This window comes from Alligator mississippiensis, chromosome 3 (genome assembly GCF_030867095.1).
Source record: "Alligator mississippiensis isolate rAllMis1 chromosome 3, rAllMis1, whole genome shotgun sequence".
NCBI lineage: Eukaryota > Metazoa > Chordata > Crocodylia > Alligatoridae > Alligator > Alligator mississippiensis.
Genome location: NC_081826.1, coordinates 11,896,624 through 11,922,101, shown reverse-complemented (window position 1 = coordinate 11,922,101; position 25,478 = coordinate 11,896,624). Strand labels below are relative to the sequence as shown.

General features: G+C 42.6%; 1 protein-coding gene across 6 annotated transcripts in view; it reads left to right on the top strand.

Moving 5' to 3' along the window:
* KHDRBS3 (KH RNA binding domain containing, signal transduction associated 3) overlaps positions 1-25,478 on the top strand; it is a 187,575-nt gene that overhangs the window by 145,442 nt on the left and 16,655 nt on the right. For all 6 annotated transcript variants that reach the window (XR_001374058.3, XM_059723717.1, XM_059723715.1 and 3 more), the window contains one exon: positions 3,955-4,037. Coding sequence is in view for 5 of the 6 variants with exons in the window: in XM_059723717.1 (XP_059579700.1) it covers positions 3,955-4,037 (83 nt within the window). In the remaining variant the exon portion in view is untranslated. The remainder of the gene's footprint in view (positions 1-3,954; positions 4,038-25,478) is intronic.

Sequence of the window (25,478 nt, the reverse complement as noted above, 5' to 3'; positions counted from 1 at the left end):
CATGTAGGAATTCTAAGATAATCCATATATAATTCCTATAGAGGAAAATCTAAAAACTGCCCCCTTCCAATTTATGGTTCAAGTGTTATCCAAAATACACTTCATTTCGTAAAGTGATTTGTATCATTTATAGATGTGGATTATTTTGTACATTGTATGCAGCACACTTCAAATTCTTTTGTTTTATACAAATGATTCTGGGAAGAATAAATTATATAGCTTGGCCTGGTAAACTCCTGGCAACAAAATGAGCTATCATGCAGAAGATGAAAGATGAGCCTCTTCTTGGTCCTTAACCTTTGGTAGGTTGGAAGCAACTGGTGCTTCTCTGATAAACTTGTAACTCGTTTCTGGAGTTGGATTGCTTCCCCTTAGAAATCATGCATCTTTTTCCTAGTTTAAAAGGAGGATGTTGCAACTTGAACAAGGAAAATTGAAAATGGCTTCATCTTTGGTTCTGAGGGCTTTTCCCTTCCCTTCCCTTCCCACCCCACACAAAAAAAGAAAAAAAAAAAAAGAAAAAAAAGATTTTTATACACTGGAACAGTAATACACTGAAACTCTTTAAACAAATTCTTCACTAGCATAGTTAACTCAATCATCAGATTTCTACTATGTAATCTAGCACAATAGTTAGTTACTTATGTTCATTTAAATGATCACAATATTTTAGAATAATGCAGGTTATTAGATGGCCAAATGTGTACTGCCCATTGATGCTTTATAAACAATGTTAAAAAAGACATTCTGGAGAACTACAAGTTCATTTCAGAAATAAATTGCAGGCTAATTTCCCTAAGTATTCAAATTATGGAGATTTATCTAAAATTTAAACTAGAGGGTTACATGCAACACTGGCCAAGTCGCATTAAACATGCAGCATTTGAATAGTTTCCAAATACAGAGAAAATAACAACATAAGATGCCAAACTTAATTGTAGGAAAAATTTAAAACATACTTAAACTGGCCGTGTTTGGTTTCTTTTTAAGGGGAATCTGTCGCTGGGGTGGGGGGAGAAGATTGGATTTGAGTATTTTACTATTCTGCGTATATTATTATTTTCCTGTCTTCATATAACAAGGATGTATTAGACTAGAGAAAGAGAGGGCATGTGACTTCCTAGTTTACCTTGAATCTGTTCCTTTTGTTTTGGTTGAATGGGTTATCCTGTTACTTTGTTGTGAAGATAAAGTAGGTTGATACATTTAAATAATGGATTATAAATGAACTGGTGGCTGATTTACTTAAGAAGATTATGAAAATTAAACAAGTGTGGTATCATTAACCAGAGAGGTGGTAAAGCTACCAATAAAAAAGAAAACCACACAATGGAAAAGTACCGAATGTTGAAACTTGGAAAAGGAAAGTGTATCGCTTAAGTCCTTTTGTAATTTCTTTGCTGACTGCCAAATTTGATATAACAATATAGCCTGTAAGAAATGATAATACTAGAAGCATACTGAACCAAGTTTTGTTGGTTATTTTTTGTTGGAGAGAGATTAAGGTGAACTAACCCCACATTTGCTCTTCCTTGTTGTAGAGACAAAGCCATACTCTCCCCTGTACCACGTCCCACTTTGTGGCTTATTTGATTTGCCATAGGAGGTCTGAGATGCATGTTATCTCGGCCTGCTGCCCTTTTCTTTCTTTCAAGATTATTCTTTCTTTCCCTGCCTTCCTATTCTGGGTCAGGTGTGAGATCTCTCTATTAGCTTTCCAAAACTTACTGTGACCCTCCAATAGTAAAAGTCCCCTGATCGTGTAATGAAGAAAGTTCATTTCAGTCCTCTCTCCTTAGTATTTTGGCTCATCACATTAAGCAAATATTTTGGGGTTTGGGAGCATGTCACCAGGAGCTGATAACTGATGCTGTGGGATCTGGGGGAGATCAGACACTATTTATATTCTGCAGAAGAGCTATTAGTGTGGCTCTGAAGTCTCTTCTGCCATTGGTCAATGGTCACGTTGGTACCAGATGCCTGCATACTGCATCAGTAAATCGTTAGGCTCTTATCTGCCGTAACTGTCGGGACGCAGTTGCCCTCTGGGATTGGTGTTCAGCACATTAAAGGCAGCCCATGTCATCTGACAAGGAAAGAGAGCATCTAGCAGACTGCTCAGTCTTGCAGGAACAATGCAAGTGGTCCTTGAAAGAGACTCTGAACCTGCTGTTGGAGGATCAGGCCCATCTCGTCATAGATTGCTTCACAGCAAGCGGTGCTGTGAAGAACCCTTGCTTCTGCTTCATAGGAAAAAGGGAAATGCTGTCATAGACACAGTCCTACTCAGCTCGGCCAAGGGATTCCTTTTATGCCTTTCCACTAATATCAATGGTAGTCAAGAAAGTTTCAGGAAAACAGATTTAGATTATGCTGCCTGCTCTAGTGCGAGCTAGATGGTATGGGTACATGAATCCCCCTAGATCTCCCGGGACACTGCCACTGCTACATGCCTCATCAGATATGCCATCTGTTCCACTTGTGTAGAATCACTTTTAATCCATTATTCAGCTGAAAGGATCTTGCTTGACTACTTCTGATACAGAATATTATTCTGCTATAGTCTAGAAAGCCATTTGTTTGGAACCATTATCTTCAGAAAATGTTCCGTCTGTGGGAATCAGATATTCGGTCACCAAGTGCCATCCCCACCTAATTGATTTTGGAATATTGCATTTAGCCTTTCCTGGTATTCTGCCTATACCCTTAGTTTATCATCTCCTGGATGGGTTTTCAGCTTCCTATCATCAGCAGATTCCTCTTGTGAATCTGGTGTTTTCCAGCCAGTAGAGGACCTATACTACTAACTTTAATGTTGTGTTGACAGGATTAATGTGTGCTTTCAGGTCTTTTGAAAGGTTTCTTTCCTCCATTTATCTCTATCAGTACCATCTTAATTGCAGTTGCATCTCTAAGAGAGTGAATGAGTTATTCTCTATCTTTACTCCAAATTTTATACTGAGTGAGGTATCTGAATTGCATATAATCAGATCATCTGTCTCCTATGTGTCTTCTCAAAGCTTTATTTTTTTTCTCTTGGGGAAACTATACTGGATACCCTAAGAACCAAGTAAGGCCTTTGAGCTATTTAGATAGAATAAGCCTTTAGAAAGCTATCGATTCCTAACCTCTGGGGCATCAAAGCAAAGGGAATGCAGTTTTTAGTTGGTACTTGTTAAAGATGGATGAAGTTTTACATTGTTTTGTGGTGAAAGTTAGCTAGCATCGGTTCTGTACAGACCTAGAATTCACTTTACGAGGGAAAGATTTTATCACACATGTAGCTTTTGTTATCCCCCCCCCCACACCCCATTCATCTCTGCGGCTCTGCTCTCTTGATTTTTATCGTGTAGATCTGATGTTTCTTTTGGGTGGACAGTTTTCCAATCCTTTGTTTAATTAGAATCCAGCTTACCTTCCAAAGTGTTTTGCTGTTCACTAGACTCAAACGAGCAAGAATATTTGGAGGCTATTTTAAAGAAGTAAAATGCCTGCTTAATAAAGGAACCATGGTTTTTTAAGGGTGTTGGCTCTGTTACTGGACTGTCTGACACTTAGAGTGGTCATGAATGTAGTGGCAAAGACTAAGGTATTTAGGATTGTTTGGTCATTTCCATAGTTAGAAGTTCAAATGTTTGGTACCAGAAAAGCTCCAAAGTAGAAGTGATTTTCAGAAGGTTCTCGAAATGTTGTGATGCCAGAGCGGGGAAGGGTCCTTCAGCTCTTAATATAGAGAGGTAGACCTTTGAAGAACCACAGTTTCTCTGTGGTAAGTAACCATAAAATACAATGTGTTTAATAACCCAGAAGAGTAAAAATAGGGCTACCATTAAAACCTCAAACCATTTTGTTGCATAAATTTAGATATCAGTGCATAGTGGTATTAGTATTTATCATTTTTTCTTTCAGGTTATGGAATGTGTTGTAAATTATCTTTTTATTGTATGCTTGCAGGAGTATGATGATGGATATGGCACTGCTTATGATGAGCAAAGTTATGATTCCTATGATAACAGCTATAGCACCCAAGCACAAAGGTAAGAATTATGCCCTATTGTATTTATAGCTGAAGACTCCTGGTATCAGATAGCTAATTTTACTTTCAGTACAAAGTCATTTCTTCTTAATCTTATTTTGTAACATTTGTACTATTTAATAGGCTTATTAGCAGCTGCCTGTGGTCTTATGCATTTCTCTAGTGTCAGGTAAGTACAAAAGATGACAAATTGCTTTCAAAGGCAGTTGAAAGGAGCCAGAAAAACAAGGAGTTGAGGTATCTGGAAAAAAATATGTAACCACAAATTGTTTTCAGCAGCTTCAGGAGGCTTGCTCGAGAGTTGTTTTTTTTTTTTTTTTTTTTCTTATAATTCCCTGAAGAGAATCCATGTTTTTCAGAAAAGAGGCATTATTTGTATGAGGAGTTGAATCATCTGACATGGAGAGCTTGTTGAGTTGGCCATTCTCCAGAAGTAAGCAACGTTGAAGTATCTTGCTCATATACTTCAGCAGTACTCTAAAACACAGACAACGTGCTCGCATTTCCTTTTGAGACCATGTTTTGGTTTAGTTTTCTGTAGAGTGATATTTTTTTTCCCCCCTTAAGATCTACAGGATTAAAATTTTGCTTTTCTTTCCCCATCAGAGCAAGGAAGGTATTCTCGCTTTCTCAGGATTTTACTTTCTCTTAGCTGAGCAAACAGAGCCTTATCAGTGTTGTTGAAATTCTCAAAATTGCTCAAAGTTACAGTAATATTCCACTTACAAATGAGAAAAGAAACACTCTGAGAAATAATGAACCCATATTAATTTATGGCTTGGGGCTTTTTTGTTTTTCTTTTTTTCTTTTTTGTGATTAAAATATGCCAGATTGCAGAGGACAGTCTTAAGCAATTTGCTCTGCAATTTATAGGATGAGGTGCTTGGAAGGTTCATTCTTTTGAAGAAAATAAAGGGATTTTTGCTCACTTGTTGGAACTTTGGGGGAGGGGAACAATCAAGAATCAAAAGGAAAAAAAAGTATAGTTTTCAATGCCTGTAGATTTAATGCAATTATTTCACACATTCTGATGCTACTTATTGTAGGAATTGTCAATATTTGGTTGAGGTTATTGTGCTAAAAATGCCACATACAGATAAGCTGGTTTATGATCCTGTTCTTGTTACTGGTATTTATGGTGACTTAGAGTTGAAAGTTTTATGTATCTAATTGTAGAGGCAGATATAACTGGTCTTTGTAGTAATTTAAGGGTGTACTGGTATAAATGACAGTATTCAGCCTACCAGGAAACAAATAGGATCACTTTTACCTAAGCCCTTTGTAGCAGTGCGATATGACCAGAGAAATCACAAGGACCCTAATTTTCATTACACGGTTGAGAAAAATGCAACTCTACCCCTGACAACTGAGGAAATATTTTGATGCCATCTTGTCAAGTGTGAGTTCAGATTTTTGTTTTCAGAGGTAAATTCTCACCATAAGCCAAACCGGTCAAAGTAAAGCATTGGCGGTGAAGTTCAGATTTCCCCATTTTTTGTTTGACATTTGTGTATGTTATGAAGTCTCTAACCACTGTGAAACGTTTTATTACTTGTAATCTCCCTCCTGCCAAGGTTTGTAAGACACCCAAAGTTGATGAAGGATCATTGCTTTGGTGTTTAAATTCACAGGACTTGCAGAGAATGGGTTTGTACAGCATGCCATTAAAGAACAGCTGCAGGCAACCTGATTTCTTTTTTTTCTTAGTAGATCTTTTTTTTTTCATACCAAATATAGTCTTCACACTTGAATTTCAGATGGTGCCAGTTCTATTTTGCTTTGCTGTTTTAGTGTTGACAGTTTAATGCGCACACTTTTAGGTTTCACAGCCAAGTTACTGAACTAAACAAGTTGTCGGGATTTGTTCTTCCTAGGTTTCGGGCTTTCATAAAAGACTGGTATAACTTTTTAAAAATTTTTGTGATGTCCAAATTAATTGCGTGCACACATGAAAATGGAACATACAATGTTGTCCATGAAATCTTAATTCTTGAGTGTGATCTGTGCAGAACTGTAGGGATGTGTGAAGTGGGCAACATTCATTTCTGCTCGATTTGGGGGACAGCGATTCAATTTGCTGATTCGGATTACTGTCCCAGTTTTGGTTTGACCTGAATCTGAAGATTCAATTCTGATTCGGAGAATCAGCGATTCGGACATAGATACAGCTTTAAATGGCTTTTTTCATGATACCTCGAGGTACCAGGCACGGCTTGTGATGGCTGAGATGCTGGGGGGGGAAGGAACATCCCACAAGAGCGTGTGGGGTGGGCAGGGGGGTACTTCCACTCCACTTCCAGGTGCCGCTGAGCGTGCTTGGGACCCTCCCAGGCCCCCCGCCCCCGGCTCGGTGATGGGATTCAGGAGGGACCCCGGGTGCCCCTCAGACCCAAGAAGCACCAGTTGCCAAGCTGAAAGGAGGGTCCTCTGCGGCAGACCCAGGAGTAGACCAGAAGTACTTCTGGTCCTCTTCTGGGTCCACCACCAAGCGTGGGGGGAAGTCCCCCTTGCTCCCGTAGGACGCTCCTTCCATCCCACCATCTCAGCATTCGCAAGCCACACCTGGTACCTCGAGGTACGTAGAAAACACATATAAAGCTGTGCTATGGTAAAATCTCTCCGATTTTGAATCGGAGGCTTCTGATTTGATTCAGAAAGATTAATGGGTGTCCCGATTTAGATTCAGATTCAAAGATTCGGCTGCCGAATCTCCTTTGAAGCAAATCAGTGACCAAAGCTTTGCACAGCCCTGCAGAACTACTTTAATGTGGCTACTTTGTGTTATGTCTGTGCTATAGTCCCATAGCACAAGCACTAGACCAGTGGTGCCCAATCTCTAGCCCATGTGGCATATGGGGCTATGTCATCCAGTCCATGGGGCTCCACATAGGGCCAGAAGTTTGATGTGAGGGGTGCTGACAGTATTAATTGCCACAGCTTTCAGAGGGGTCCTTTGCAGCTGGATCTGGCACGTGGAAGCCAAGCCAATGTGCAAGATTACATGATCATTCAAACCCCATACCAGGTCTATTCTGTGAACCAGATCTTGCCTGCAGGATCTGCCCCATGGCCTGGCCCTGCTCCACTCATCTAGCCCACAGGACCAGAAGGTTGGGTACCACTGTACTGGACACTGGACTCCAAACTGAATTTTCTTTTAACATTTGTTTCACAAAGTAGGAAAAATTCATGATGGAGGACAAAAACACAATTTCTCCTGCGACTCAGGCTCGCATTTTCTTGCATGTTGCACAGCTTGGCAACAAGGATTATCCCTAAATATTGGCAGGTAAAACCAAAGCTCTTTAAACAACCATCTGAGCTACACTGAACAACATTCCTGTCTGTAATTTGAAAATCAAATGGTTGCCCATATTGTAATGTGTCATTTGCAACCACTGAGAGATTCTTATAATGTTGGAATATATTTAAATGTGTTTATTATGACACACATTATGGAGGAAATTGAAGGAAACTACTTTGATATATAGCTTTAAACCATTTTGATAGCCTGTTTTCATTATAAAAGCAAGAAAGAAAATGACATGTTTGAGGCACAAGATTCTCATGTTTTAAAGTGGTAATACTTTGATTAGCCTGTAAAACTATGCTTTTCTCATTTAAAACGTTAATTTTATAATGAATACAAGATAAAATACACAGACAAGGTTCCTTGGGTGAATTTGATATCTTTTATTTGTATATATGTATATAAAGCTGTAAGGTTTTATTACATGATACCAGAAGTTAAGGACATTCTAATAGCCTCCTATTTTGTCATGAGTATCCTCAATTAATTTTCAAATCACCAGGGTTAAAGAGGTATTAATGAGAAAAAGAGGGTAAGAAATGCCTGATTGTTTTTAAGGACCACCAAGTCATACTTTAAAATGTAATGGATTTATAATTAAATTGCTGTTTACTCTCTCGTTTTACTATAACTGTGTTTCTTCTGGGATTAACAGGCCTCTTCATACTCAGTCAACATTGAAAGAGCGATTTTCCTGTGTAGTACAGTGGGGGCACTCAAAAATTTAATCCTTTATATTTTGAGAAGCCATAGGATTTGGAGAGATTCCCCACACTTAAAATGTAGAAAACACTAGCAGTGCAGCTAGTTCTAGAAACGCACTTGCACTAGTCAGGGGCCCTACCTACGCTGTTCCCATTGCCTGCTTTTTGTTGTTAGGATTCATAATTGCAAAAAAAGACATTTTAAGGATATAGAACTATTTGTGATCGTCATTGTTAAATAACAGGCAGCTTCGCTATTTTCGGAAAAGAAAACTAAAGTCTTTTACTTAAAAGGGAATTTTTTTTCTTCAGACTTGTGATGAGATCATTATCCCATGCCAGCACATCTTTAATGTAAAGCTGACATTTAGTACAGTTTTGTAAAATAAAGCGTATTCTCGTTTTCCACTCCTCACCCCCACCTCCTTCCACATGCACTTTTTCTTTCCATATAACTGGATATATTTAACTCTGGCACTCTACCCTTCACCCTATATACTCTTCCTCTTTACCATTTTCCTGAGATGTCAGTAGCTGATGGAGATTGGAGGGAGTGATACGATGATTATTTGTCTTTGTGATTTAGGGTATTGGATTGTTAATGTAATCTCATGATCAAATCTTTCTCCTTATGCAAGCTATCCTCCCTCTTCCTATCACCAATATTGTCGTAATCGCCAGCCTCCAGCTGCGAGAGTTGAAGTGATGTCACTTTTAATTCTCCTGATGACATGTCGGTTGATGTAATAGTGCTTAAGGGTGGTGATTCCTGATGCCAGTCAGTCTTGGGCCTCACTTGAAAACCTGTTGTATCAGGGAAGGAGACCGTACTTGAGGTTTCTCTGCAGTTGTTTTTGGTTATTAAAGTTTTGCATCAACCACATATCACTTGTTTATAGTTTAAATCAAAACATAATAGAGAGCATTTTCAGGGGCCTTTTTTAACAAATTATCTCTGGCAGTAAAAGTGCATTTTAAGTAGATCTTTCTCAGAGTTGATTAGATTTAGCTAGTCATTTCCATTGACTGTAATGAGAGAGAGAGAGACAACATTTAGGGGTTAATTTCAAATGAAACTTAAGCTCATATGAATTACTAAAACTAATTTTAAAATGCTAAAGCAGTCTAATTAAAGTTTAAAAAAAAATAGGCATGTACTAATATGAATTAAGCAACAATATTGCTTGGCTTTTGAAAATTGGAGGTTAGCAAACACTTGTGCAACTGTCAGCCAGCCAGCTTTCTGTAAATAGCCAGAGTATAATGGAAACTGTCAAAAGCTATGAACTTTCCTGGTAGATTTTTCCATGCCAAACTAAGGAAAGCAAAAAGACAAAAATTAATGTTGCCATATGCTATGCTATATAGTTTTCTGCAGGCAATTTTTGCATTATCTGTTCAGTAATTTCTTCATGCAAGCTGTCCTGCATAGATACGTAATAATTTAACATATACTGTTACTTCTGCATGTAGCAAAAGTTACTGGATTTTAATATAGCTTGAGCCACAGGTGTTAAATACTCTCAAAACAATAACCCTTTCGTTGTTCCCTGGTAGTGCCTGACACGCACGTGTTTTTTTTACTGACTTCACGTACACATCAAAACTGAGTTCCAATAAAGAAGTTTGTAAAACTGCACATCAGGCAGTGTCTCTTACTAAGATTTATGATCACAAGAAACTGGTATTTAATAGCTTAATGTTAATACTAGAGTGATTTGACTTTTTTTTTTTTTTTTTTAAATCATAGAAATCATCCAATTAGGATAACATAGAAGAAAGTTTTAGCAGGGACTTGCTGTAAATCTGCAGACCAGAATCTAAAAAATTCACTGTGAAGAAAAATGTTGTTAATATTAAATTTTAAATTTCCTAAAACATGCCATAGAAACATTAGGGCAACAGCCTCTATCCCCTGGCAATTCCACACATGATCTACACAAGTGTTTGCAAGACAATAATAGGGCAAAGGCAAACTACTGCTAATAAATCAATTGCTGTTGTCAGCTCACTATTTAATGTTCTCTAGAATACATAAGATTTATCACTGAGGAATTGTAGAATAATGGTAGTATATGGAAACAAAGTCCACTAGGGAGATGTAGTACATCATTCGGATTTAGCGCTGCCATCTGCTTAATAGCATTGAGATGACTACAGAGGTACTTATGATCAACCATTCATAGCAGTGACAGATGCTGCAGAGAGTTAACACGGTAGAGAATGAGGTTTGTTACTAAAACTCAGATTATGTGACAAGGTTGCTGAAAAAGGGACTGTTTTTGTTACCTGTCCAACAGCCCTAAAGGTTTACTATCTCCTTTTTAAGGTTACTGTCAGGGAAGAGTGATTAATGTTGCTACCCAAAACAAAATACTTAATCTTTCTCCGATTTCAGAGCACTTCTTTAAAATTGTAAAGAACTATTTCCATTTCTGTTCTGTCCTTTTAGAAGCTGCAAAAATGTGTGTGGGCTTTGGATATAAGAATGTATTTCCTTTTAAAAGGTGCTTGACTACATCCATAACATTTTAGCCTCTGGTAGAAGTTTGTCAGGAGCTAAGCTAACAGTTTCAAGTGTAAAAAGTCTGGCAGAGTAAACCAGTTGGCATAACTAGACATGATATGTTTTTTGTGTGTTGATGCTGGTGCTTGCAGGCTCTTAAATATAACATTTTTTTAAATCAAAGCATGTGTTCAACAAAAAAACAAGTCTTATTTTTCTGTGTTAAGTCCTTGAACATATTTTCCTAAAAGGACATGAGGTTTTCAGGACCTATATTCTGGCTGCAACAGATTTTGTCCGATTCTCATTAAATATGATGTTCTTCAAATCCTTCCTTAAACACAAGAATGTATTTATGAAAGCATTGCATTTTGTTTTTCAGTGCAATTCTTTTTATGTCTACTATAATGATACATAATGCATACTTCTGGTCTATACAACTTTACATTTTGAAGAATTTTTTAAAATGCCTGAAATTATTTAAAATTTAGCAAATGGAAGTATGTTTTGAGCAGGGAAAAAATTTCAGAATCATTTAAATTAAAAAAAAAAAAGCCTTTGAACTTGAATATCTGTGTTTGTATGGAAGCTTTCATAGAGAAAGTGTAATGATTTAATTCAGTCATGTCTTCACTGAGGATACAGTAAAAATACTCGGTCTAGAAAGTGAATAAAGGGAGGAAGGTTAACTGATATAGTTTAGTCCAAGGGCGGGCAATTATTTTGGGCGGAGGGCTGCTTACCCAGCTTTGGCAGGCTGTCGAGGGCAGCATGGGTAGCCCCTCCCCTTGACAGGTGCCCCACCCCCGGTCACCGTCTTGGGACCAATGTCCCAAGGTCCGCACCAGTGGGGCCCAGAGCAGGGGCAGGCTGGCAGGGGTCTGTGGAGCTGGGTTACAAGGTGGTGCTGAGTGCGGGGGGTAACCCCCCCCCCCCCCCCAGTTACCTGAGCTTCCCACACTGGGGCAACCATGTGCTCCAAGCCCAGAAACCCTGGCTGGGGCTTCTGGGTGGGGGGACAGGGCCAGGCGGGCCCCACTGTTGTTGGAGCCCACTACCCTTCCCCTGGGTCCTACTGCCTTTGCTTCCTGCATTTTTGACAGGAACCAAGGGCAGAGAAATATTAATTTTCTACATTTTTTTTTTTTTTTAGGGGCCCCGCAGGCTGGATAGAATGGCCTCGTGGGTCGAATCCGGCCCGTGGGCCGTATTTTGCCCACCCCTGCCTGGTTTAGTCCCACAAGTTTTCTGTATTTCTTGATGCTATTTTATCTGTTTTAACGCTAATAATCTGAGTAGTTGTGTTATTTTTATATATATATATATATATATATATATATATATATATATATATATATATATATATACACACACACACACACACATACCAGTGTGCTCAATCATTTTTCATACTTCTGTTTTTCATTTTACTATACCAATTTATTTAAGAAGGGAATAAAGGGAATTTTATATTACTTTTGAAATTCTTTGTACCACTTGGACTTGGTCAGTCAAGCTAGTATGAACTTTCAGTTTGGAGGCCATGCTTTTTTTAAACGTGCCTGTGGTTCTTCTGTACATTTAGCTTGTTCAACTGTGTTACCTGTTAGGAATTGGATAATAGAGCATTATTTTACATTACCCATCTAAAGAGTGTGAAAACATGATCCTTTAATATGCATGCAGCGCTCTGATCAAGTTAAATCTCATTATTATATAGCGCTTCTACAATACTGTATATGTGCATGGTTCTTGATAAGTCATGTCCAGTTTTGGAGCCTGAAACATTCACAGTTAAGTAGGGGGAAAGAACAAGCATGAGGAGCCAAACACATAGGGGTGTTGAGGAAGAGGACTGTCTGGTTATATAGCCATATACAGCAAAATCTGCGGCATGCTTTAGAAAAACCTTACGGAGGATCATATCCAAGAAAGAACCCTAGATGGAATTTGGGAGCCCATGTGCAAAACTAAAACCCTAAAGACACCTGCTTAAGTATTGCCTAACTCCAAATGCACGTAAACTAGATAGAAACCTCAGTTTTTGACATGAAGTCCCCCTAGGCTCCTAAAGGTCTACTTCTTTGTGTCCCCAAAGTGCCTCAGTCGACTGAGCTGAGCAGCTCAGCTCCTTGTTTGCACCTGTGTCTGGTCAGGATCCAGAGAAGAGGATACATAATACATGATGCATAATACATACACCTTTGCTTCCTGTCTCCCCTAAGGGGCTTGATTTGGAAGACATGCTCTGAAATGTCTGCTGTTGGCATTCGCTGCCTACCTGACGGGAATTTGGACACAACACACTGGACGTTTCCACTTAAGGAAAGGGGGGGAGGGGGGGGGGGAAGAAAAAACGGCAGAGCCTCTGTCTCTGAGGACTGAAACTCAAATCTCCCTCCTGCCTGCTGAGTGCCTCAACCAATGAGCCCTCTCCATCTCTTCTTGAAGCTGTTGTATAGTGCAGAAGAGAAATCAAGTGGCACACAAGGGTTTTAAGCTCTCTTCTGCCCAGGGGACCGCAGGGAGTCAAAGCTACACCTCTCACCTCCAAGGAGAGTGCCTTACCCTCCAAAAGAAAGCAAGCAAGGCTACCATGCTAGCGTCTGCAGCTAGAAGTCATGGGGTACGTTGAACAGTCATTGGCCACTGTTCTGAAATAGTCCCTAGAGCTGAGACCAGAACCCAGAGCTTTTCCACTCCCAGGTGTGCGCTCGAACAGGGGGGGGTTACAGACTCATGCTCCTTCTTTCTGAATCCATTAATCTTGAATTATTTCCTGCACTGTACAAAATCCTCAAAAGGAAGAGAAAGTCCTTTCATCTCTGATGGTACCCTGGTGGTTAGGATGCTGTCTGGGAGATGGTGGATTTGGGTTTTGGTCCCCTCAGTCTGATGAGAGAAATGGACCTAGATGTGTAAGACTGGTCGGTGCTCTAATCACTGAGCTATTGTAGAAAAACACGGCTGCCACCATCAGTACCATCTCTTCAGCTCCAGCCCTGCTTTAAGGAAAGAGTGCTCCTCCTTGGCCCTTCCCGTTTTCAGGAGAGTGTTCTGGGCTGTGGATAGAGCTATTGCTAGGTAGCACATGCAAGGTGCCTAAGCCCCAGAAAAGGGTAGGGTTTAAAGTACACCAATCTTCAGCATTTCAGCTTGTAGCTGAGCTACAACAGCTAACTCTCCCCATCCATTTTAGTGGGGTAGTTGAGGCATGAAACTCGGTTCTGGATTCTGCCATGGCATCCAAGCACCAAAAACAATAATGCTGCATCCTTCATCCCTGGAGTTTAAAATGTATAGGGTTAAAAGGAACCTCAAGGGTTGTCTAATCCAACTCCCTGCACAAATGGAGGGTGCAGTGTTCATGTTCTGGAATTTGTGATTTGAATTCTTTAGCTCCTCTGTTCTCATGTGTCCTTGACCAGTAATTTCTCCATGTGTCAGTTCATCTATAAAATAAGAGTAATGGTATTGCCCTAACTCCATATTTTGTAACAGTAAACACAATACAAATTGTGAGTTGCTCGCATATGTGTTTTCTAGCAAGTACAATGAAAAGCTATGCTGAACATACGACAGTAGTACTTTCATATAAGGACAATTTTAGTACAACTTTGCGAATGTACTGATAGTGGAGCTGCTCTGTGAAGATGTTTCTACTAGTGTTTAAAATGTAATTGTGAACACTGTTTGTGGCTGCTCAGTATTTTAAATTTTTATTGTTAGACTTGTCAGCAATCAATTTTCAGGTGTATAAATATGCATTGAATGTAAAATGGTGCCAGTTACTGTAGCTTTTCAACATTTAATTTTCTGCATCTTAATGCTAGTAGGAGATTGCTTTGATTTTTATGTAGGAATTGATCAGCCCTATCCACAAGTTTGACTTGATTTCATAAGATACGTACAAATGCCTCTTCTGGTGCTTACAGACCACCTGCTACAGATGTGCTTCTTGAAAGGGCATAATTTCTTGCAGAGCCATCTTCCAAAATAATTAGCACAAATAGGATAACAGTGAGCTTCTAACTGAAAATGAGTCTGCCATGTGACTTTCCTTTTCAATTTGTATGGTTATCTTGTTTGTGCTAATTATTTTTGGAAGGGGGAGGAATTATGCACTTCCAATAAACACATTTGTAGAGGTGCTGTGTAAGCAACAGAAAAGGCATTTGTACCCCCAGACAACACCTGAGGGTTGTGTGACAAGAAGATGCTTGAGGTCTCTTCCAGTCTCAAGAGGACTATGAAATCCTGTTGCTTCCTTGGATTTGGGCGTGAAGTCATAGTTGTAGAGAAGTAGGGCTGGAAGGGACCTCCATAGGTCATCTAATTCAACCCACTGCCCCATCTAAACAGTCCCATCCAAACCATAATTTAATCTCTGCATAAGGCTACCCTCAACCCTGACACAACATAGACCTAACACCCTAACCTTCCCCAGGTAAAGCAGGGGAACCACAGCAGCCAATGCCCTGTTTCTATACAATGTTGTCAATATATGCTCAAGAGGTCCCAAGTAGAGATCCATGCCCACTGCCACAGAGAAAGGGAAAACTCCTCACAGTCCATACCAGTCTCACCATGGAGTAAAATTCCTTCTTGGCCCCAAACAGGGCAGTCAGTCTGACTTTGAGTGGAGGAGCAAGACCCTCTAGCCAGGGACCTCTGGCTTTTCTCCTAGAGGGAGAATTGGCACACCCCAGTTGCAGTCCCCAGCCCTAGCTATAGCTACCACCCAGTGCCTCTGGGAAGGATTAAAAACTCAGTAACACACACACACACACACACACACACACACACACACACACACACACCACCCCCCCCCCCCCAGAAAAGGGGGTGGGGGTGGGCAACTAGCAAAGCCAGGAAGCATGAGCAATACCCATGGCAGAAAATAGGCAGCTCCCTTGGATTAGAAATAAAATCATAGAAAATGAGGGTTAGAAGGGACCTCAGGAGATCTAGTCCAACCCCCTGCTTAAAGCAGGACCTTCCCCAACTAGATTATCCCACCCAAGGCTTTGTCTACCCAAGACTTTGGAATCTCCACTCTTGGAGACTTTTGAGACCTCTCTGGGTAACCTGTTCCAGTGCTTAACTACCCTGCTCGTAAGAGGAGTTTTTCTTCATATCCAACCTAAACTTCCCTTGCTGCAACTTGAGCCCATTGCTCCTTGTTCTGTCATCTGCCACCACTGAGAACAGCCCAGCTCCATCCTCTTTGTAACCAACCTTCAGGTAGTTGAAGGCTGCTATTAAATCCTCAGTCTTCTCTTCTCCAGTCTAAATAAGCCAAGCCCCACATCCATTTTCTTTGCCCTGTGCTGGACTCTTTAGAAAATAAAGAATGAATAAGGGTAATCTGAAATGGCTTTCTGGACTTTGCCTAAATTAGCCTGTTGAATAACAGAGCCAAACTCACTCTTTAGAAAATGTATCTGGATAAGCAGAAGGAAGATGACTAGGTGGTGGTGCCTGACTCCTGTACACCTCATTGAAACATTCATCAATATGTGCTGCTTACACACAAGCTTTGCTAGAGCACTGGTCAGAGTAGGCCTGACCAGCAGACCTGACCAATGCATGCGCTTATGTAAGCAAAACTTGGCATGGGAGCCAGATGGGCACTCTGCCCAGAAGGTGGGAGGGGGAGATGGCTGTACAAGATGTAGGATAGTCCAGTGCCTGCATAGTAATACTAAAACAGGAATGTCCAGGTCAGAATGTGAAACAAGCCCATGGTACAGGGCAGTTTGAGATATTCAAGGTACAGGGGGAATTCAGTACGTATTTTTCTTTTGATCATTGTATGGGAACTTTGTAGGGGCCTACAGGAGCCTGCATGCTATTGTGCCAACTACTTTGCCACAGCTACAAATGTCTTAATTCCTGGTCCAGTGTACCTTTTAGGCTAAAATGTATTGGGGCTGTACTTGTAGACAATAAACCTGGCCAAATCTTTGCCACTGAAATGAGCCTGTAGTCGTTTTCAAGACAAGATCAGTGTTGCAATCTCCTGAACGCTCCTATATTTATTATAGGAGTACCCTTAAAATACAGCTAGTATATAGGCATATGGAGACTATAGCAATCATTTCCTAGGTATTTGTGGTGTAGTGATGATGAAAGATATTTCTAAGGTACAAAAATCCCCATGGCAATGACCCACTTGATATTAAAAAGATGAAAAACTTGACTTGTTATAGGAGTAACCAGTAATGCTTATAAGAACAAGACTTAATAAACCAGCTGCTTGTTATTGTACTGTGAACAGTACAGTTCTGATGCTCCCAAAAAAGCAATACTATTTAAGAAATAAAGTGTGTAATTTTAACTTTGAAAACTCCACGCACCAGATATTGCCCCATGGAAGTAAAAAGCACTGTATCTGAAGATTTACTTCAATGTGTAGATGCTACAATAATGCTTTACAATTTCTACCCTCTGCTCTATTCCTTCATCCATCTTTCCCCTTACTAATGTTCTTGGAGTGGTTTGTAGACATTCAGCATTTTAGTAGCATTTGTTAGCTCTGGTTAAAATGTTATAGCCTTGTTTCAGTTCTGTTCTATAGTCTTTCTTTGGCCTACTTTGTATTTGGGAACTGTTACGTCTGTTTTAGTTGTTGCATTGATTTGAGGAAGCTTGCTCTCGTAGTTGGGGAGAACTGAACTGGGAAATGCCTGGCAGAGCTGCATATTTGTACAGCTTTTGCAACCTTACTTGTAAGTGGACTTGTTCGTGTCATGTTTGGAAACTTTGTGGAGGGCTTGTTAGGCAAGTAAATGATTCTACCCCAACTGCATAGTTGGTCCAATAAAAAAGAGATCACCCTAAGAAATCCTTGTTTCTTGCAATGTTTATCTGTGCATGTGTTATGTTACATAAGCTCTTTGGGGGCGTGGAGGGGGCACTATAAGTGAAAGGAATCATTAATATAATTAATTAAAAACTAGAGCTAGTTGGAAAATTCCTGACAAAGCTAAGTTTGAACCTGTATTGGACAAATATCTTGTATTTGACAAATTTTGGCTGAATACAAGGTATTTCTGGCAGACTTTTCCTTGGACCATGTATAGTAGAAGCTGTATGTTCCCTGCTTTCTGAGCAAGCCTCATTGGTACATCTTCCACAGGCAAGCTGGACACTGCCCTGAAGCAGTTCACTTGGATGATCGCAAGAATAGCAGCTGAGCAACTGTAATATCCAAGAGAGTGCTGGTTAACAGGAAATTAAAAAACAAAAATAGTTTTGGTCTGATTTAGATCAAACCAACCTTCAAAACAAATTAGATTTTCCGTGAACTGAAAATCCTGCTTTTTTGGCAGCTTGAATTTAAAATATCTAATAAAGGAAGAGTGTGGCATAGTTCTCATAGGTTCAAACCTTGCTTAAGACTCATGCAGTGATTATTACAGCAAGGAATTGAAAAGTATCCAGAATTTTAACATTTCCACATTTTTAAAATCTTTGACAGATGCAAGTCGCACTTAATTTTGAATGTTTTAAACACGCTCTTTCTAGACTATATTAATGGAAGGAATATGTTCATCTTGGTTGTAATCACTAGTGTGAAAATGGAAGTAAATGTGAATCAGGAAGGCAAAGATTAAAGAGGGACCTGTGCCTGGCAAAGGAGGGTAAGGACAATAAGAAGAGGTTCTAGAAGTATGTTGGGCAGAGAAGGGGGACCGAGGGAGCTGTGGGTCCTCTATTGACAATCCAGGGGAAATTCCTAACAGAAGATGTGAAGATGGCCTATCTACTCCACAGCTACTTTGCTTTCGTCTTCACAAAAAATTATGCTGCAGCCAGGTACCTAATAAGGAATATCTGGATAAGGAAGGGAGCAAGCTGAGGCAGGAGATTTTTAAGACTGTCAGAGAGCTTTTGTTGGGTCTGAAATGAATTCAAGTCAGCAGGGCCAGATGATCCTCATCCCAGAGTACTGAAGGAACTGGCAGAGACTATCTCGGAGCTCATGGCAGTGATTTTCATGAAGTCATGGGAAACAGACTAGGTACTATAGGACTGGAAAAGGGCCAATGTAGTGCCCCTATATTAAAAAAAAAATAAGAGCGCAATTCAGGAGGATCTTGACAGATTGGAAAGTTGGGCTAGAGCTAATAGGATGAAGTTCAGTGTGGACAATCAAGATGCTACACCTCAGGAGGAATAATTTAACACAAGTATAAATGGAGGACACATGATTGGATGGCAGCTCTATGTAAAAGGACTTGAGAGTCTTGGTAGATCACAGACTGAGAGTCTGCAGCATGTTGCAGGTGCACAAAAGGCAGATGAAGCAGGTGCAAGACATGGGAAGCGATAGTGCCTCCCTACTCGGCATTGGTTAGGCCTCATCTGGAGTAGTATGTGCAGGTCTGAGACCCATATTTTGAAAAAGACATGGAGAAGTTAGAGACAGTCCAGAGGTGGGCAACAAAAATGATCAAGGGCTTGGAAGGCGCACCTTATGAAGAGTGTCCAAAGGAGCAGAAAAGGGACTTGAAGGGAGATGATGGCTGTCTTCAGGTTCTTGAAGGGCTGCCTTAAAGATGACAGAAAGCACTTTTTCTCTCTTGCTGCAGAGAGGAGGATGCAGAGCAATGGCTTAAGTTGAAACAAAGTAAGTTTAGGTTAGATGCATGGAAAAACATCCTCCCTGATAAACTAGTGAGGCAATGGAACAGGCTGCCTGGGGAAGCTGTTAACTCACCTTCACTGGAGGAGTTCAAGAAGAGGTTGGTCAAATCTAGGTGTATTTATGCTTCTGAGCATTGCTGACTTACCCCTCTTCTGCTACATGTGTTCAGGATGTTCTTAAGCCTTCTTCAGAGGCATTGGGTATTGGCTACAACCAAGGTTGGGGATTTTGACTGAGGTGTGCCGGAGTTCCTTACTGGAACCGAAGTTAGAGGTTCTTGGCTAGAGGATCAAGCTGATTTTTGGTATGGACTGTGGGGGATTTTGCCTTCCTCTGCACAGGTCTCATCCCAGCCAAGTCTTTGTCCACCTGGGTCTTAACCTCCGAGGATGGAGCTTCTACCACCTCCCTGGGTAACCTGTTCCAGTGTTTTACTACCCCTCTAGTGAGAAAATGCTGCTTAATGTCTAACCTAAGCTTCCCTTGCTTCAACCTGAGACTGTTTCTTGTTCTGTCATTTGCCACCAGTAAGAATAGTCTGGCTCCATCCTCTTTCAAACCCCCTTCAGGTAGTTGAAGGTTGCTATTAAGTCTCATCTCAGTCTAAACTAAATAAGCCCACTTCCCTCGGTCTTTCTTCATCAATAATGTCCCACAGACCCCTCACCATTTTGTTGCCCTCTGCTGAACTCTCTCCAATTGGTCCACATCCTTCCACATCTGGAGTCCTGTTTTCAGTTCTGGGCCACCCACTACAAAAAGGAAGAACCAGCAGCATACCTACAGGCCGGGGAACTCCCTTCTCATCAGTGCAGAGGCAGAAAAGGATCTTGGAGTCATTATTGATGCCAAAATGAACATGGGCCAACAGTGTGGGGGATGCGGTCAGGAAGGCCAACCACACCATGTCATGCATCCACAGATGCATCTCGAGCAGGTCTAAGGAGGTGATCCTCCCCCTCTACATGACACTGGTCAGGCCGCAGTTGGAGTACTGCATCCAGTTCTGGATGCCACACTTCAGGAGGGATATGGATGGAGAGGGTCCAGAGGAGGGCCACTCGCATGATCTCGCAGCAGGGCAGGCCCTACAAGGAAAGGCTACGGGACCTGAACCTGTTCAGCCTCCTCAAGGGAAGGCTGAGGGGGGATCCTAGTGGCTGTTTACAAACTTGTCAGGGGGGACCAGGAGGCATTGGGGGAGTCCCTGTTCCCCTGAGCACTACCAGGAGTGACTAGAAATAACGGTCACAAGCTGGCAGAGGGTAGATTCAGACTAGACATCAGGAGGTGCTACTTCACAGTCGGGGCGGCTAGGATCTGGAACCAACTTCCAAGCGAAGTGGTGCTGGCTCCTACCCTGGGGGTCTTTAAGAGGAGGTTAGATGAACACCTTGCTGGGGTCATTTGACCCCAGTACTTTTTCCTGCCATGGCAGGGGGTCGGACTTGATCTGCTCAGGTCCCTTCTGACCCTACCAACTATGAAACTATGTGGCCTCGCAAGTGCAGAATAGAGGGAAATAATCACTTCCCTTGACCTACTGCTAACACACCTGCCATTGCAGCCTGGGATGCCATCAGCCTTCTTGGCAACAAGGGCACACTTCTGGGTCATATTCAGTTTATTGTCCACTGTCACCCCCAGGTCCTTTTCTGCAGAGCTGCTGCCCAGCCAGTCACCCCCAGCCTGTCCCGGTGCATGGGATTGCACCATCCTAAATGCAGGACTTTGCACTTATCCTTGTTGAACCTCATGAGATTCCTTTTGCCCCAGTCTTCCAACTTGTCTAGGTCACTCTGAATCCTGGCCCTACCCTCCAGTGTATCTACTACTCGCCCCAGCTCGGTGTCATCTGCAGACTTGTTAAGGGTGCACTCTGTGTATTTTCCAGGTCATTGATGAAGACATTGAACAAAACCGGGCCCAGGACTGACCCCCTGGGGCACTCCACTTGATACCGGCTGCCAACTAAACATCGAGCCATGGATTACTACTCTCTGAGCCTGATGCTACAGCCAGTTTTCTATCCACCTTACAGTCCATTCAGCCAGCCTGTACTTCCTTAGCTTGCCTGGGAGAATGTTGTAGGAGACCATATCAGAAGCCTTGCTAAAATCAAGGTACACCACGTCCACCAGTCTCCCCACATCTGCAGAGCCAGTCACCCTGTTGTAGAAGGCAATGAAGCTGGTTAGGCATGACTTGCCCCTGGTGAATCCATGCTGACTGGTCCTACTCACCTTTTTCTTCTCCAAGTGCTTAGAAATGGATTCCTTGAGGATCTTGCTCCATGATTTTTCCAGGGACTGAGGTGAGGCTGACTAGTCTATTATTCCCTGGGTCCTCCTCTTCCCTTTCCTAATTACGGGCATTATATTTTCCCTTTTCCAGTCATCTGGGACCTCTCTTTGATCACCGTGAATTTTCAGAGATGGTCAGTGGCTCTGCAATCACATCAGCCAACTCCCTCAGCACCGTTGGGTGCGTCCCATCCAGCCCCATGGACTTGTACACATTCAATTTTTCAAAGTAGTCCCTAACCTGTTCCTTAACCACTGAGGCCTGCTCACCTCCTCTCCAAACTGTGCTGGCTGGCGCAGTACAGCAGTCTGGGCGCTGACTTTGCCTGTGAGGACTGAGGTGAAAAAGGCATTGAGCACTTCAGCCTTTTCTCTTTTGCATCCTGTCACAAGGTTGCCTCCCCCATTCAGTAAGGGACCCACACTTTCCTTGATCCTCCTGTTGCTACTGACACTTGTAGAAACTCTTCTTGTTAGCCTTCACATCTGTTGCTAGCTGCAACTCCAATTACACTTTGGCCTTCCTGGCTTCATCCCTGCGTGCCCGAGCAATGAGTTTCCACTTAAGTTGCTTTTGTGACTTGGCTTAGCAGGGACCTCCTCAGTAAACTAAGCTGGTCTTTTGCCATACTTGCTGGTCTTCCTGTGCATTGGGATGGTTTGTTCCTGCACTCTCAGTAAGGCTTCCTTAAAGTACAGCTGGCTCACCTGGACTCCTCTCCCCCTCAGACTGGCCTCCCAGGGATTCCTGAGTATCAGAGACTGCTTTTGTGAAGTCCAGGGTCCTTACTCTTCTGCTCTCCATCCTTCCTTTCCTCAGGATCCTGAACTCAGTCATCTTGTTGTCACTGCTGCCCAAGTTGCCCTTCACTACTACATCCCTCACCAATTTTTTGCCGTTTGGCAGCAGCAGGTCAAGAAGAGCATGGCCCCTAGTTGGCCACTCCAACACTTGCACCAGGAAGTTGTCCCCAGCACTCTCCAGAAACTTCCTGGATTGCCTGTGCACTGCTGTATTGCCCTCCTAGCAGATGTCAGGGTGATGAGTACCAGGGCCTGTGATCAAACACCTGGCAGAAATTTCCTGAAGAAAGCCTCATCTACCACTTCCTCCTGGTCTGGTGGTCTATAACAGACCCACACCATAACATCACCCTTGTTGCTGTCCCCTTTAACCTTAACCAAGTGACTCTCAACAGGCCTGTCTCCAGGTTCATACTGGAGCTCTGAGCAATCAAATGGCTCTTTTACATAAAGTGCAGCTCCCCCGCTTCTCCGCTGTCTGTCCTTCCTAAACAGTTTGTACCCGTCCATAACAGTGCTCCAGTCGTGTGAGCTCCCACCAAGTCTTGTTGTTCCGATCATGTCATGGCTTCGTGATAGTACAAGGGCTTCCAATTCTTCCTGCTTAGGCTCTGTGCTTTCGTGCACAAGCACCAGAGGTAACTAGTTGACTTTGTTTTTTTTTTATCATGGAAAATCAAAGCTCCCCTTGCCCCCTTTGCTTACGAGCATGTGGATCCAGCTGCAGCAGTCGCCCCCACTGCTTTGTGGTGCTGAGCAGCCCTGATATGCTGATGCCCTGCCTTTGCCTGGTGTTGCTTGCTCCAGTGCTTCCAGAATGGGATGGGTGTGGGCACAGGCAATACATATACATGGGGGGGGGGGGGCAGGATGGGACACAGGTGATCTTGCCTGCCTGGAAGCAGTGAGGCGCACAACTCTGGGCTGCTGCTATTGCACTTCACTTCGGTGGCCATGGCGGCATGGTGCTCCTTCCCACGCTGAGTCCCACCTGCAGAGGTGGCTCCTGCCCAGAGCTGATCCAGGCCTGCTGCAGCCATGTACCTTGCTGTGTGTGCAGAAACCTTGGGGGTACATGCCCCCTGCATTGCCTTGGCCTCCCCACCCCGCTACCTTTGCCTGTCACCTTTTGCTCCCTTGCCGCCCCTCCCCCCCCAATTGCATTGCCTGTCCTCCTCTCCCCCTGCCCGCATAGATTTACCTGGAGGGAGCTGCTTTCCACCACTGCTTGCTCATGCACATGACGCTTCCTGTTTCCAGTTGCCCTCCCCTACTCCCCACAGCCTCAATTAACCCCTTGTAGGTTGGAACTCTGCCAGCCTGAAAGGGTAAACCTGCAGTTTCCTGCATTTCTCTCCTTTTAAAGGAGAAAATCCACCTCTTTTCGTAGCGCACAGAAAACCCTATGACTTATGGCAGTGTGGGGAAACCTTGGCAGGCATACCACAAGTTAGCCCGCACCCTCCCTGAGTGCCACTCTGATCCCCTTCCCTGGCCTGACTTATTGCTTTGCACTCTACTCTGAGACTTGGGCTCCCAGATATATCTGCTGCTTTGCATTGTGCTCCCTGATCTACAATGCATGAAGCATGAGGGAAGCCTGCCTGTAAGACTGAGCAAGGTGAATTGGATATTCTGTGCCTTCCTCTGCAACTTGAGACTCTTATAGTGCCAATTGCCCAGCAGCCGCAGAAAGATCTCACCAAGCTGAGCAGGCAAAAAAATGGCAGATAAGTTGAGTGTCAACAAGTGCAAGGTAATGCACCTGGGGACAAATAACCTCCACTATATGTACACAATGCTGAGTTCTGAACTAGCAGTTACAATTCAGGAAAGAGACCTTGGAGTCATTGTAGATGATTCTTTAAAAACATCAGCTCAATGTATGGCAGCGACCAAAAAGCCAGTTAAAATCTTGGGCAGCATTGAAGAAAGGAATATTAAACAAGAACATCATTATGCCATTATACAAATCCATGGTGCCCCCTCATTTTGAATCCTGTATGTGGTTCTGGTCCCCACCTCCTCAGGATGTAGGAGAATTGGAAAAGGGACAGAGAAGAGCAACTAAAATGATCAGGGGCCTGGAGCAGTTGCCATAACAGGAAAGACTTAAAAGGCTAGGACTGTTCAATTTGGGAAGTTGAAGGCTGTGGGATGGGGAGGGGGGGAATATGAAATAAACTTATAAAAATCATGAAGGGGTATGGACCAAGTCTCAGAATACTAGAACTAGGGGGCACCCACTGAAAGTAGCAAACAACAGGTATAAAATGAACAAGGAAGTCCTTTTTTTACACAGTGTAGTTAACTTGTGGAATTCATTGCCACAGGAGGTTGTGGAGGCAGATGCAATAGCGAGGTTTGAAAAGGGACTGGATAAAATCACAGATGATAGACCTATTAATGGCACTTGAACAGAACGGTTGGAGATGTTTCCTCTGGCATCTCTAAACCAATAAATGATGGATGCCGGGGAGGGGGCAGTTGATAGAGTAGGGGGTAGATCACTAGAGCAGGGATCAGCAACATTTTGGGGCTAAGTGCCAAAAACACCCGCAGCCTCACTTGTAAGATGTTGGTATGCTGGCAGCAGATGGCAGGGAAGCCCTCTGATCCTTGTGGCAGTGCAGCCCTTGCCCCCTCCCTGCCATCTGCCCTGAGATGCACATGCCAAGCAAAATGCCTTTGCGCGCCATGCTCTGGCACCTATGCCTGCCTACCCCTGCTCTAGTAGTATCCAGCTTGGTGCTCCAGTGCTCTCCCTGTATAACATCCACTTCTGCCACTGTTGGAGACAGGATACTGGGCTAGATGAACCACTGGTCTGACCCAGGGTGGCACTTCTTATGTCCTTTCAGCTGCTGTTCTCAGCACTTTGTGTAGCTGGGGTATTTGACAAGCTTTAGAGGGAAAGATGACACTAAGTGAAACTTCTCGTTCTAACTTCTCGTTCCCATTTGGAACTAAGCAAGGGTTAGGTGGTTGTTGGTCATAATGGCCACTCTCCTTTCACTTCCCTTAATCTTCCTCTTGTTTCTCCCTTTTTTACCATCCTTTCAGTTCCTGTGGCAGCCTGCTCAGTTTAACTAGGTGCTTACAGTCAAGGAAGCTGGTGTTTGAAAATCAGTTATAGAAATCATGAGGATCTTGTCTGTGGCT